Source organism: Amblyraja radiata, chromosome 23 (genome assembly GCF_010909765.2).
Source record: "Amblyraja radiata isolate CabotCenter1 chromosome 23, sAmbRad1.1.pri, whole genome shotgun sequence".
Classification (NCBI taxonomy): domain Eukaryota; kingdom Metazoa; phylum Chordata; class Chondrichthyes; order Rajiformes; family Rajidae; genus Amblyraja; species Amblyraja radiata.
The window spans coordinates 1842044-1856046 of record NC_045978.1 but is presented as its reverse complement, the minus strand read 5'-3'; the positions used below and the strand labels follow the sequence as shown (position 1 = coordinate 1856046).

The 14003-nt window shown below is 43.8% G+C and overlaps 1 protein-coding gene across 2 annotated transcripts in view; it reads left to right on the top strand.

The window, feature by feature from the left end:
* Positions 1 to 7525: 7525 nt before the first annotated feature.
* Positions 7526 to 14003, top strand: part of LOC116986135 (acetyl-coenzyme A synthetase, cytoplasmic-like) — a 40256-nt gene continuing 33778 nt past the window's right edge. The window contains exons 1-2 of one of the 2 annotated variants that reach the window (XM_033041310.1): positions 7526 to 7711; positions 9307 to 9502. In XM_033041310.1, coding sequence (XP_032897201.1) covers positions 7582 to 7711; positions 9307 to 9502 — 326 coding nt within the window. In that variant the 5' untranslated portion in view covers positions 7526 to 7581. The remainder of the gene's footprint in view (positions 7712 to 9306; positions 9503 to 14003) is intronic. The other variant, XM_033041311.1, reaches the window with a different exon arrangement.

Genomic DNA, 14003 nt, shown 5'->3' with positions numbered 1-14003 from the left:
TTTTGTCATTTACTTGCCACATTTTTGTGGTTTCACTTGCAATGATTTTAAGGCATTGTTTTTCCCCTATACTTTTAGTTCTGTCATACTTCCGGTGGTCAAAGAAAACTAACAACAACAATTCCTTGCCTCCTTCTCATGGTTGGAGATGTGAAGTAAATGATCTGTCTCTAAGAATATTCCCTCATCTGAAATGTTAAGAGTAACAGACATGCATGGATACAAGGAGTAGCAACCATTATCTTAATTATTCCTCACACCGCTGTATATGTTGCTAAATTAACAATGTGTTTGATGCTGGGACATTGTTTGCAGATTGCTTTGTTAAATCTCTTTCAGTTCTTTCTAATATTTAAGTCATTGCTTTGCAAGCCACGGCTGATGTAAGTGTTATTCCACTGATAAATGGCAACGTAAGACTTGTTTACGTTTAGGTTTATTATTTTTGTCGCGTGAACTGAGGTACAGTGAAAAGCTGCTTTTGAAAATCTATACAGTCAATTCAGGTAATATCAATCAAGCCAAACTCAAGTACTATAGGTTGAGCAAAAGGAAAGATACGAAGATACAGAGTGCAGAATATAGTTCTCAGCATTGTAGCGTAATAATGTCAGAGACAAGATCGGAGTCAGGAGAACAATCTGCCTGTTACTGTAGAAGCACGAGCCCACGACTTTATAACGTGATGGGGAAGAGTTACTTCCAAAAACGTACAGGTTTGTAGGATAATTGTTGCAGCAGAGTAAAAGGCTGCATCTTTATGAATTGGGAATATTTATGAAACTTTACATTGGAAATAGATTTGAACATTCAAAATATTTTGTAAAGAAAATTCCTCCCAGCCTGTTTACCTGTGGATTCTTAGGCATAAGAAATGTTGCATGTGTTCTGGATGTCTATATGAACATCTTACATTCTACTGTTAAATTTATTTGAATAGTATCACGTGATGGCTTATCTACTGAATTTCCAATTTAAGGATGCCTTAACCTTCTCTGATATTAAATCTTAGTCTTAATCTAGTTTATTATTGTCAAATGTACAGTGAAAAGCTTTTTGTTGTGTGCTATCCAATCAGTGAAAAGACTACATATGATTACAGTCAAGCCATCTATAGTGTACATGGATACTGGATAAAGGGTATAATGTTTAGTGCAAGATAAAGTCTAGTAAATTTTAATTCATGAAAATGGAAGTAGATGGGAGGTCAGGACCGCTCTCTAGTTCGTGGGAGGACGGTTCAGTTGCCTGATAACAGCTGGGGGAAAAAAGTGGTGTGCATCTTCAGACCTGTAACTCTTAGACAATAGACAATAGGTGCAGGAGTAGGCCATTTGGCCCTTCGAGCACCGCCATTCAATGTGATCATGGCTGATCATCCACAATCAGTACCCCGTTCCTGCCTTCTCCCCATATCCCCTGACTCCGCTATTGCCTGGTGGGGGCGGAGAAGAGAGAGTGAGCAGGGTGAGACTGGTCCTTGATTATGCTGGTGGCCTTGTTGAGGCCGTGTGAAGTGTAGATGGCGTCAATGGAAGGGAGGTTAGTTTACGTGATTGACTGGGCTGCGTCCACAACTCTGCAATTTCTTGTGACCTTGGATGTAGTTTTTCCCAAACTATGCTCTGATGCATCCCGGTAAAATGATCTCTATGGAAATTTGGCCGAGGTTGTTGACGACATGCCAAACTTCCTAAACCTTCTAAAGAAGAAGAGATGTTGGTGTGCTTTCTTGACCATTGCTTTGATGTGACATTTCCAGGACCATCACAGAAACCAGTCTTCATCCAAATTGATTGGGTCAAGAAGCGGCTGAGAGCGCTGACACAAAGGTTACTGGACCAGTGAAAGTCCCAGCTGTAGCACTCGAAGGTGACAGAGAGTGACACTACTACCAGGCCAGACTTCCATGTGAGAAATGTACTTTGCACTGATTGTGATTTTTATTTTCAGAGGTGTGAGAGCAATAGTTTTTCTCCCGGCTACGGGTGCTGTCTGTACGGAGTTTGTATGTTCTGCCCCTGATCTGCGTGGGTTTTCTCCGAGACCTACGGTCCCCTCCCACACTCCAAAGACGTGCAGGTTTGTATGTTAATTGGTGTGGTAAATGTAAAAATTAGATAGAGCTCTAGGGACTAGTAGAGTCAAGGGATATGGGGAGAAGGCAGGCACGGGTTATTGATAGGGGACGATCAACCATGATCACAATGAATGGCGGTGCTGGCTTGAAGGGCCGAATGGCCTCCTCCTTCACCTATTTTCTATGTCCCTGGCGTGGTAAATGCAAACATTCGAGAAGGGGTAAAATTACAAAATTACAGAAACATGGCTGCAAGAGGGCCAGGGCTGGGAACTGAATATCCAAGGGTATACCTCCTATCGAAAACTCAGACAGGTGGGCAGAGGGGGTGGGGTAGATCTGTTGGTGAGGAATGAAATTCAGTCCCTTGCAAGGGGTGACATTGAAACAGGAGATGTGGAGTCAGTATGGATAGAACTAAGAAATTGTATGGGTAAAAAGACCCTAATGGGACTTACCTACAGACCCCCAAGCAGTAGCCTGGATATGGGGTGCAAGTTGAATCAAGAGTTAAAATTGGCATGTAGCAAAGGTAATGCTGTGGTTGTTATGGGAGATTTTAACGTGCAGGTAGACTGGGAAAATCAGGTTGGTACTGGACCCCTAGAAAGGGACTTTGTAGAGTGCCTTCGTGATGGATTCTTAGAGCAGCTTGTATTAGAGCCTACCAGGGAGAAGGCAATTCTGGATTTAGTGTTATGTAATGAACCAGATTTGAAAAAGGAACTTGAGGTTAAGGAGCCATTAGGTGAAGGAGCCATTAGGTGGTAGTGACCATAATATGGTCAGGTTTAAACTACAATTGGAGAGGGAGAGGGTAGATCGGAGGTGTCGGTTTTATAGTTGAATAAAGGGGACTATGGAGCCATGAGGGAGGAGCTGGCCAAAGTTGACTGGAAAGATACCCTAGCAGGGATGACAGTGGAACAACAATGGCAGGTATTTCTAGGAATAATACAGAAGGTGCAGGATCAGTTCATTCCAAAGAGGAAGAAAGATTCCATGGGGAGTAAGGGGCGACCGTGGCTGACAAGGGACGTCAGGGACAGTATAAAAATAAAAGAGAAGAAGTACAATGTAGCAAAGATAAGCGGGAAGCAAGAGGATTGTGTAATGTTTAAAGAGCAACAAGATAATTTAAAAGACAATACGGGGAGAAAAGTTGAGGTACGAAGGTAAGTGCCAAGAATATAAAGGAGGATGGTAAAAGCTTCTTTAGGTATGTGAAGAGGAAATAATTAGTTAGGACAAAACTTGAACTCTTGAAGACTGAAAAAGGTGAATTTATTATGGGGAACAAGGAAATGGCAGATGAGTTGAACGTACTTTGGATCCGTCTTCACTAAGGAGGACACAAACAATCTTCCTGATATAATAGTGGCCAGAGGATCTGGGGTGACAGAGGAACTGAAGGAAATCCACAATAGGCAGGAAATGGTGTTGGGTAGACTGATGGGACTGAAGGCTGATAAATCCCCAGGGCCTGATGGTCTGCATCCCAGGGTACTTAAGGAAGTGGCTCTAGAAATCGTGGATGCATTGGTGATCATTTTCCAATGTTCTATAGATTCAGGATCAGTTCCTCTGGATTGGAGGGTAGCTAATGTTATCCCACTTTTTAAGAAAGGCGGTAGAGAGAAAATGGAATTATAAACCAGTTAGCCTGATATCGGTGGTGGGGAAGATGCTGGAGTCAATTATAAAAGATGAAATAGCGGCATATTTGGAAAGCAGTAACAGGATTGGTCCAAGTCAGCATGGATTAACGAAGGGGAAATCATGCTTGACTAATCTTCTGGAATTTTTTGAAGATGTAACCAGGGAAATGGACAAGGGAGAGCCAGTGGATGTAGTCTACCTGGACTTTCAGAAAGCATTTGATAATAATAATAATAATAATAATAATTTTATAGAGTACTTTAAAAACAAACATAGTTGCAACAAAGTGCTGTACATCACTAATCATTGACAAAAAAGTTAATACACACCAATAATAACAGTTAAAAGATGGAGTAAGTAAAGATATTCAAAATAAAGAAATATTAAAAACACTACAAGCAGGAGCAAAGTCTCATGCATGGTCAAAAGCCAGGGAGTATAAATGTGTTTTAATACTGGATTTGAAGATGGACAGTGAGGGGGCCTGTCTGACGTGCAACGGCAGAGCGTTCCAGAGTGCCGGAGCAGCAACAGAGAAGGCTCTATCCCCTCTGAGCTTCCGCTTAGACCTCGGTACCTCCAGGAGCAGCTGATCAGCTGACCTGAGGGACCGGGCAGGAGCGTATGGGTGGAGCAGCTCAGAGAGGTAAGGCGGGGCGAGCCCATTCAGAGATTTAAAAACAAATAACAGAATTTTAAAATGAACTCGAGAGAGCACCGGGAGCCAGTGGAGGGAGGCCAGAACTGGTGTTATGTGCTCCCTCTTTCGAGTTCCAGTTAAAAGGCGAGCAGCAGCATTCTGAACCAACTGGAGACGAGCCAGTGAAGAACGAGCAACACCAAAATAGAGTGCGTTACAGTAATCCAGCCTAGATGTAATAAAGGCATGGATTACTGTCAAAATGCTGCCGCTCGAGAATGGGTTTCACCTTTGCCAGCTTCCTTAAGTGAAAGAAGCTGGACTTAACCACCACGCCTATTTGGCGATCTAATTTAAAGTCACTGTCCATCCTAAAACCCAGATTCAAAACTTGGCTTCACGTACTGTGACAATGGACCTAAATCAATAAATGGAGGTTCACAGCAGCCATTGGGATCAAACAAAATCACCTGTCTTCATTTCATTAAATCCTAGAAAGTTTAGGGCCATCCAGGACTTAATGTCCTCAAGACAAGACAGAAGTGAATTTACAGAAAAGGCGTCACACATGATAAGGTCCCACATAGGAGACTAGGGGGCAAAATTAGGGCACATGGTATTGGGGGTAGAGTGCTGACATGGATAGAAAATTGGTTGGCAGACAGGACTCAAAGTAGGGATTAACGGGTCCCTTTCAGAATGCCAGGCAGTGACTAGTGGGGTACCGCAAGGCTCGGTGCTGGGACTGCAGCTATTTACCAGATACATCAATGATTTGGATAAAGGGATTCAAAGTAACATTAGCAAATTAGCAGATGACACAAAGCTGGGTGGCAGTGTGAACTGAGGAGGATGCTATGAGAATGCAGGGTGACTTGGACAGGATGGGGGAGTGGGCAGGTGTATGGCAGATGGAGTTTAATGTGGATAAATGTGAGGTTACCCACTTTGGTATCAAAAACAGGAAGGCAGATTACTATCTAAATGGCGTCAAGTTGGGAAAAGGGGAAGTACAGCGGGATCTGGGGTTCCTTGTTCATCAGTCTAATAAAGTAAGCATGCAGGTACAGCAGGCAGTGACGAAAGCGAATGGCATGTTGGCCTTTATAACAAGAGGAGTCGAGTATAGGAGCAAAGAGGTCCTTCTGCAGTTGTACAGGGCCCTAGTGAGACCACACCTGGAGTATTGTGTGCAGATTTGGTCCCCTAATTTGAGGAAGGACATTCTTGCTATTGAGGGAGTGCAGCGTAGGTTTACAAGGTTAATTCCCGGGATGGCGGGACTGTCATATGCTGAGAATGTAGCGGTTGAGCTTGTACACTCTGGAGTTTAGAAGGATGAGAGGAGATCTTATTGAAACATAAGATTGTTAAGGATTTGGACACGCTAGAGACAGGAAACGTGTTCCCGATGTTGGGGGAGTCCAGAACCAGGGGCCACAGTTTAAGAATAAGGGGTAAGTCATTTAGAACGGAGATGAGAAAACACTTTTTCTATCAGAGAGTGGTGAGTCTGTGGAATTCTCTGCCTCAGAGGGCGGTGGTGGCCGGTTCTCTGGATACTTTCAAGAGAGAGCTAGATAGGGCTCTTAAAGATAGCGGAGTCAGGGTATATGGGGAGAAGGCAGGAATGGGGTACTGATTGGGGATGATCAGCCATGATCACATTGAATGGCGGTACTGGCTCGAAGGGCTGAATGGCCAATTTCTGCACCTATTGTCTATTGCCTGTATCTCTAAATTAAAAACTAAAAATTACTAAGTAAATTGGTGAGATAATGGGGAGAATAAAAAGTAGAAATAATGGAAGAGGAGTATAAATGGGTGGTTCATTGTCAATGTTTTTGTGCTGTGTATCTCTATGACTCTACCTTATTCTGAAGCTATGCACTGCAATAATAGTCTCTCGACTAACTTAAACAAAAGCCTCTTAGCATTTAGGGTGTCAATCTCTCCCAGAATTTGTTATGTTCTAATGAGACCATTTTTCATTCTTCTTCTGTCTAATACTGTACCCAAGATTCTTACTGATAGTTACTGTACTCCAAATGTGGTCTTGCTAAAGATTTCCTTCCATTTTTCTTTATCCTTGCAATAAATGGCAACATACTATATGCATTTCTAATTGACTTGCTACATATGCATGTTTACTTTCTATGTCACCTTGAGTAGCATGACCAGATTTATCTGTCTGCAAACACCTACCAGTTAATAATCTTTTATTTTTCTAGTCTTATCAGAGAGAACAAGATCACATTTCCAACTATTTCCATTCTCCTTATAATATAGAAGAGGCCTTTACAGATCATTGAATCTGCTAGTTTACAGAGCCACTAAGTTTCCCTGTAACTAATTCTTCCCACATTCCCATCAACAATCCCAAATTTTACCAATCACCTCTGCATCGGGGTAAACTCCACACAGACAGTGTGGCTGGGGCCAGTGTTGGCCAGTGCGGGCAAGTTGGGCCGAAGGGCCGTCACCTGCACTGGGCCCACGTGGTACACGAACCCGTCCCGTCCGCTCTGATTGGTCCAGCCCCGCGACACGGTCTGCGATTGGATGACTCTGAGTGTCATTGCCGGCCCGTGATTGGCTGAGAGTCGTCCAATCATTGGTGGAGGCGGATGAGCCTGTGATCGGGGGCGGAGGCGGATGAGACGCGGCCTGTGATTGGGTCTCGGGCTGTAGGGCGGGATGAGACGCAGCGTATGATTGGGCCCCGGGGCTGGAGCGGATGAAACGCTGCCGGTGATTGGGTCCCAGGCTGTAGGGCGGGATGAGACGCGGCCTGTGATTGGGCTCCGGGGCTGGAGCGGATGAGACGCGGCCGGTGATTGGGTCCCGGGCAGTAGGGCGGGATGAGACGCGGCCTGTGATTGGGTCCCGGGCTGCAGGGCGGGATGAGACGCGGCCTGTGATTGGGCACCGGGGGCTGGAGCGGATGAAACGCGGCCGGTGATTGGGTCCAGGGCAGTAGGGCGGGATGAGACACGGCCTGTGATTGGGTCTCGGGCAGTAGGGCGGGATGAGACGCGGCCTGTGATTGGGTCCCGGGCTGTAGGGCGGGATGAGACGCGGCCTGTGATTGGATCCCGGGCAGTAGGGCGGGATGAGACGCGGCCTGTGATTGGACCCCGGGGGCTGGGGCGCGGCCGCTCGGCCCGTTGCTGGTGCTGATCTTCCCCCCTCAGTCGCCGCCATGATCCCAGACAAGACGCCCGTCGGCGGAGACACCTTCCATGGCGCCGCCGATCTCGCCCAGCGCGCCCACGTGCCCAGCTTCCAGAAGTACAAGGAACTCTACTTGCAGTCCATCCAGAACCCGCAAGGTATGTGTCACCCCGCACCCTAGGGTGCTGTCACCCCTCACACACACGGTGTGGGCCACCCAGCCCCTCTGGCACCTTCACCCTGACAGATGCTGCCTGTCCCGCTGAGCTACTCCAGCTTGTTGTGTCTATCTTCAGTTTAAACCAGCATATAACCATATAACAATTACAGCACGGAAACAGGCCATCTCGGCCCTTCTAGTCCGTGCCGAACACTTATTCTCCCCTAGTCCCATCTACCTGCACTCAGACCATAACCCTCCATTCCTTTCCCGTCCATATACCTGTCCAATTTATTTTTAAATGATAACATTGAACCTGCCTCCACCACTTCCACTGGAAGCTCATTCCACACAGCTACCACTCTCTGAGTAAAGAAGTTCCCCCTCATGTTACCCCTAAACGTTTGTCCCTTAATTCTCAAATCATGTCCCCTTGTTTGAATCTTCCCTACTCTCAATAGAAAAAGCTTATACACGTCAACTCTGTCTATCACTCTCATCATTTTAAAGACCTCTATCAAGTGGGGGGACTTCTGCGCTCCTAAGAATAAAGATCTATCTTGTTCAACCTTTCTCTGTAACTTAGGTGCTGAAACCCAGGCAACATTCTAGTAAATCTCCTCTGTATTCTCTCTATTTTGTTGACATCTTTCCTATAATTTGGCGACCAAAATTGTATCTGCAGTTCCTTCTTACACATGGCTAATCTACCTCTCCCTCTCAACCCCATAGCCATCGACACCCTGATCAATCAAGTATCCATCAATCTCTGCCTTGGCAATGACTTGGCCTTCAAAGCCAAGGCTTTGAGGAAGGACATCCTTGTGATTGAGGCAGTGAGTGCAGCGTAGGTTCACGAGATTGATCTCTGGGATGGCGGGACGGTCATACGAGGAAAGATTGAAACGACTAGGCTTGTATTCACTGGAGTTTAGAAGGATGAGGGGGAATCTTATAGAAACATATAAAAGGACTGGAAAAGCTAGATGCAGGAAAAATGTTCCCAATGTTGGGTGAGTCCAGAACCAGGGGCCACAGTGTTAGAATAAAGGGGAGGCCATTTAAGACTGAGGTGAGAAAAAAACGTTTTCACCCAGAGTTGTGAATTTGTGGAATTCCCTGCCACGGAGGGCAGTGGAGGCCAAATCACTGGATGGATTTAAGAGAGAGTTAGATAGAGCTCTAGGGGCTAGTGGAATCAAGGGATATGGGGAGAAGGCAGGCACAGGTTATTGATTGGGGACGATCAGCCATGATCACAATGAATGGCGGTGCTGGCTCGAAGGGCCGAATGGCCTCCTCCTGCACCTATTTTATATGTTTCGATAAAGCCGTATGTGGCATTCCACAGATTCACCACCCTCTGACTATAGACATTCCTCCTCATCTCCTTTCTAAAGGTTGTGGAGTAGCCTGACCTGCTGAGCTTCTTCAACACCTTGTGTCCTCATGTACAAACCATCTGACCTCCAGAGATGCTCTCTGACACGATGAGTTACTTCAGCACTCGGTGTCATTTTCTGAGCATAAATACAAGCTTGTCCAAATCTGTGCTGTTATATATTAGAATTCTTGTTTTGATTTTATCTGCAGAGTTCTGGGGGAAAATTGCAAAAGATTTCTACTGGAAAACTCCGCAAACTGGCAGCTTCCTGGATTATAACTTTGATCACACAAAAGGGAAAATTTTCATTAAATTGATGGAAGGAGCTACCACGAATATATGCTACAACCTCTTGGACCGAAACGTCTATGAAAAAAAGCTGGGGGATAAAATTGCATTTTACTGGTGAGTGGCGAGTTTGGAAATTGAAGTAATGCAATTTGTGGTCGTGGTGTTTGTTCAAATTCTCCTGGTATTAGGTTAGAACTCCAGGCTTCTCCTGTATTTGTATGCATTTATTTTAACCATAATCTGGAACCAAAGAAAATTCCTTCATGGGATGGTCTGTTGGCTTATCTTCTTTGTGTTGGCTTTGAAACAATTTAAAACTAATCCCACTGCAACTCTCACCACATAAACTATATTCATAAGATCACACTATAAGATCATCCTAACTTTCAATTATGATGCATTGTTGTCTACAGAAAGTGATAAGCGGCGGAAATATATTTCCCAAACATCTCCTCACACTTAGTATCGAGTTAGTGACGAAGGATCAGATTTAAGTAACGGGTAAGAGTCTGAAGAGGAGTCCCGACTCAAAGTGCTGAGTATATACAAATTTACAGAGAACTTTTATATTTATTTTATGAAATATAATTTCAGCTACACATGCTGCATTTTAGTTATATTGTTTATCAAGTACTGTAGAGTTGTTACTATTGTGTTACAGCTATTATCAGGAAAGCTATTATTTTTTTCACTTGTGGATACATGTAAAGTACCCAGATTGTGTTGTGTAAATTCAGTATGGATAATCCATTTGATAATTCTGCCACGAGATCTTAAAAAGAAAATCAATGTTCGAAAGTGGAACAAGTATGTGTTTTAGTGTAGAAGCAACTGATTCCTTCATTCCTTTTTTTAAGCATTTTCATATCCTGAACTTAAAACTGCCTGGTAAGGTTACTTAAGATTTTTAAACGTTGTACAGTTTGCCACCAGAAGTAAATACTTGTTGCTTTAGTTGATTCTCTTGCTGAAACTCTGCACACTTGCTGGTTTCTTGCACATCCTTGCTATATTGAAATACAGCTCTCATCCTTGACTCTGTCAGTGTCATGGATATGAACAAATATGAAAGACTTAAGGGAAAGTTTCTTGTTAGATCTGAAAATAATTAGTTTAGTTCAGAGATACAGCATGGAAACAGGCCCTCTCGGCCCACCGGGTCCGCATCGACCAGCGATCCCCGCACATTAACACTATCCTATACCCACTAGGGACAATTTTTACATTTACCGAGCCAATTAACCTACATCTTTGGACTGTGGGAGGAAACGGAAGATCTCGAAGAAAAACCCACGCAGGTCACGGGGAGGAAGTACAAACTCCGTACAGACAGCACCCGTGGTAGGGTTGAACCCGGCTCTCCGGCGCTGCATTCGCTGTAAGGAAGCAACTCTACCGCTGTGCCACCGTGCAGCTCTTGTTGTTCGGTGATCAGTGCTGAAACATAGAAAAGAGGTGCAGGAGTAGGCCATTCGGCCCTTTGAGCCAGCACTGCCATTCAATATGACCATGGCTGATCAGCCAAAATCAGTACGCTGTTCCTGCTTTTTTGTCATATCCCTTGATTCCTTTAGCCCGAAGAGCTAAATCCAACTCTCTCTTGAACTGGTGAAACGGGTATAATCCCACAAATTCACACATCTACAGTTGTATCTCACATGCCCTTTGTGTCCAACAAGGACAATCAACTTCATTGTGACTAAAGCTGGTGCAACAAGGATTGCAATTAACTTTATTTTTTGTGGCATTCAATAAGTCACACACCCGACCAAGTTCTGCCCTTGCACCCTTTTTTGTCTTTGTATTGCATTCCCTTAAATCCATGGCGAGCTATCCCAGAACGCCTTGTTTGAAGAAGGATCTCGACCCGAAACGTCACCTTTCCTTCGCTCGAAAGAAGCTGCCTGTCTTGTTGAGTTACTACAGCTTTTTGTGTCTATCTACGCCTAGTTTGATAATCTCCGCTTTTGTTTCTGCCCGGCTGCCTTTTCTCAAAGTCGCCAACGGCGTATTGGACTGACTACAACTGTCACTGATCTTGGTTTAAAGATCTCGAACAGTCCCTGAAGAAGTGTCTGGAACTGAAACATCAGCATTCCTTCTCTCCAAAGATGCTGCCGGACCTGCTGAGTTATTCTAGCATTTTGTGACTTATGGGAGATTGTAGAGTGAACTGGATGTTCTGCCAGCACCTTGTTTTTTTGCTCTATGTATCTTCACCGTTCAGTTGAGTGGGAGTGGCATCTGGCTGATATCTCATTGTTATCTATCCAGTCTTAACCATGAAATTAATTGCTTCTGGAAATTCTTAAACTCGCATCTGGATTTTGTCAACTAAAGACCTTGTAAAATGTAAACAGATAAACAAAATCTCTTCTCCTGCAATCTTTGCTGAAATAGGTGTGCTTCACCTGCACTGTGAAATGTTAGCACCTACTCTATTGTCGTCTTTTAAGAACACAGCAGCCAGTTTTACCATCGGTGGCCGTTGAAATTGAAAGGCGCTCACTTCTATTGATGCTTGTGAAATGATACTTTATTAAACAATGTGACATGCAGTCTTTAGTATTTTTATCTTGCTGTATCAGAAATAAACTTATAGCTCTTATGAAGATGTTTGTTTTTGGCAATCTTTGGACTTTCGAGATTCAGCACGAGAAACAGACTGTTCGGCCACGGACCAGTGATCACCCCGTACGCTAGCATTATCCTACACACAAGGGATAATTTACAATGTTTTATTTTTGCCGGAGCCTGTGCTTCTTTGGAGTGTGGGAGGGAAACCGGAAAACCTGGAGAAATCCTACGAGGTCACAGGGAGAACGTACAAACACCATACAGACAGCACCCGTTATCAGGATCGAACCCAAGTCTCTTGCGCTGTGAGGCAGCAACTCTACCGCTGCGCTACCGGGACACTTTAGCTCCTGCAGGAAAATTAACTTATTGCGAGTCTGAATCTCTGTAGGTGCTAACCCACTTTTCCTCTTGACAAGACTGTTTTTATAATGTGATGTTGTACAATGCGAGATGTCTTAGGAACGTAACTAGATCATTGTGGCCAAATTACCTGTATTACAAAAGTTGCAGTCAATTTCACAACTGCTGGTTTGGTTGTTTCTCTGTGTGCAGATGTTGACTGAGTTTCTAAACATCTGCAGTATTTTCTGTACTGACGTTGCAGTAAATATGCACTTTCTCAGGGCAGATGGTGAAGCAGCTAACCATCACAGGTTTAAGGGATGCACTTAACTAAGTGGTTGTTGCTAATGAAAGTTGGAATGATTTAGTAGACGGAGTGGAAAGATGTTATTGATTAATGGTGGCGTGACAGCAAATTTATGGGACTGGCTCAGTAATATTGTCAAGTGAAATGTCGGGAGCAAATTACAGGGCAATGGAACAGTGTCATTTCTTCTGACATGTATAAATCCGCAACCAGGTAGCCTGTGCAGAATAAAGTTTTGTTGAATATGTATGCAAGATTTTAACTAACTGCTTAGTGGTTCACAGTTCTGCAATTCTACCTGATTAAAGACTAAAGTGCAATAAAGTTGGGAGAAAATTAGGTTAATTGGCCTTGGTAAAATTGCCTTCTAGTGCGTAGAGAGTGGTTGAGAACGTGGGATAACACAGAACTAGTGTGAACGGGTGATCAATGGTTGGCATCGGCCTATTTCCATGCTGTATCTTTAAATCAATCAATCTTAAACATAGGTAAAAGTCATATGAAGAACATGCACAAAATGCTGGAGTAGCTCAGCGGAACAGGCAGCATCTCTGGAGAGAAGGAATGGGTGACGTTTCAGGTCTAGACCCTTCTTCAGACTGATCAGTCTGAAGAAGGGTCTCGACCCAAAACGTCACACATTTCTTCTCTCCAGAGATGCTGCCTGTCCCGCTGAGCTACTCCAGCATTTTGTGTCTACTTTCGATTTAAACCAGCATCTGCAGTTCTTTCCTACAAGTCATAAACATAACTCGTTTTCTCTCTTTCCCAGTTCTGTTGAAGGATATTCAACCCGAAATGTTAACTCTATTTCCCATTCCACAGATGCCGCCTGGCCTGCTGGGTCTTATCCAGCTTTTATTCCAGATTTCCAGCATCTGTATTTTTTCTTTTATTTTAAGTTTATAATCGGTCTATTTTTATGACTGTCATATCAGTTGTGTAACTTCTGGTGTAGAATAAACAAGTAGCACAACAGGAAGTTTTAATCTTTATAGCTCTTCTGGTCTAATTTGGAGACTGATGTTGCTGGGTAGCATTAGTAAGAAAGGGTTTGCAATATTATGTATAGTTTTTATGCAACTATTATAAATAGGTTTTCCACAAAGTGTATTGTCTTTTGAAGTGTAATGTAGGAAATACAGTAGTCAATTCTAGATACACTGAGCTCCCAAAGATGTGATCATAACATATTTTTTTTTGGTTTGTCCTCGAATAAATTTTGGGTATGATTCTGATGCATATTAGCCTTGGTCTTAAATGACAGTGTAGAATGTTATGGAGACGCAAAGAACTGCAGATGCTGGAATCATGCCCAAAACACAAATTGTTGGAGGAACAGCATCTGTGGAGGGAAAGGACAATCGCTCTGAAGAGGGGTCCCGG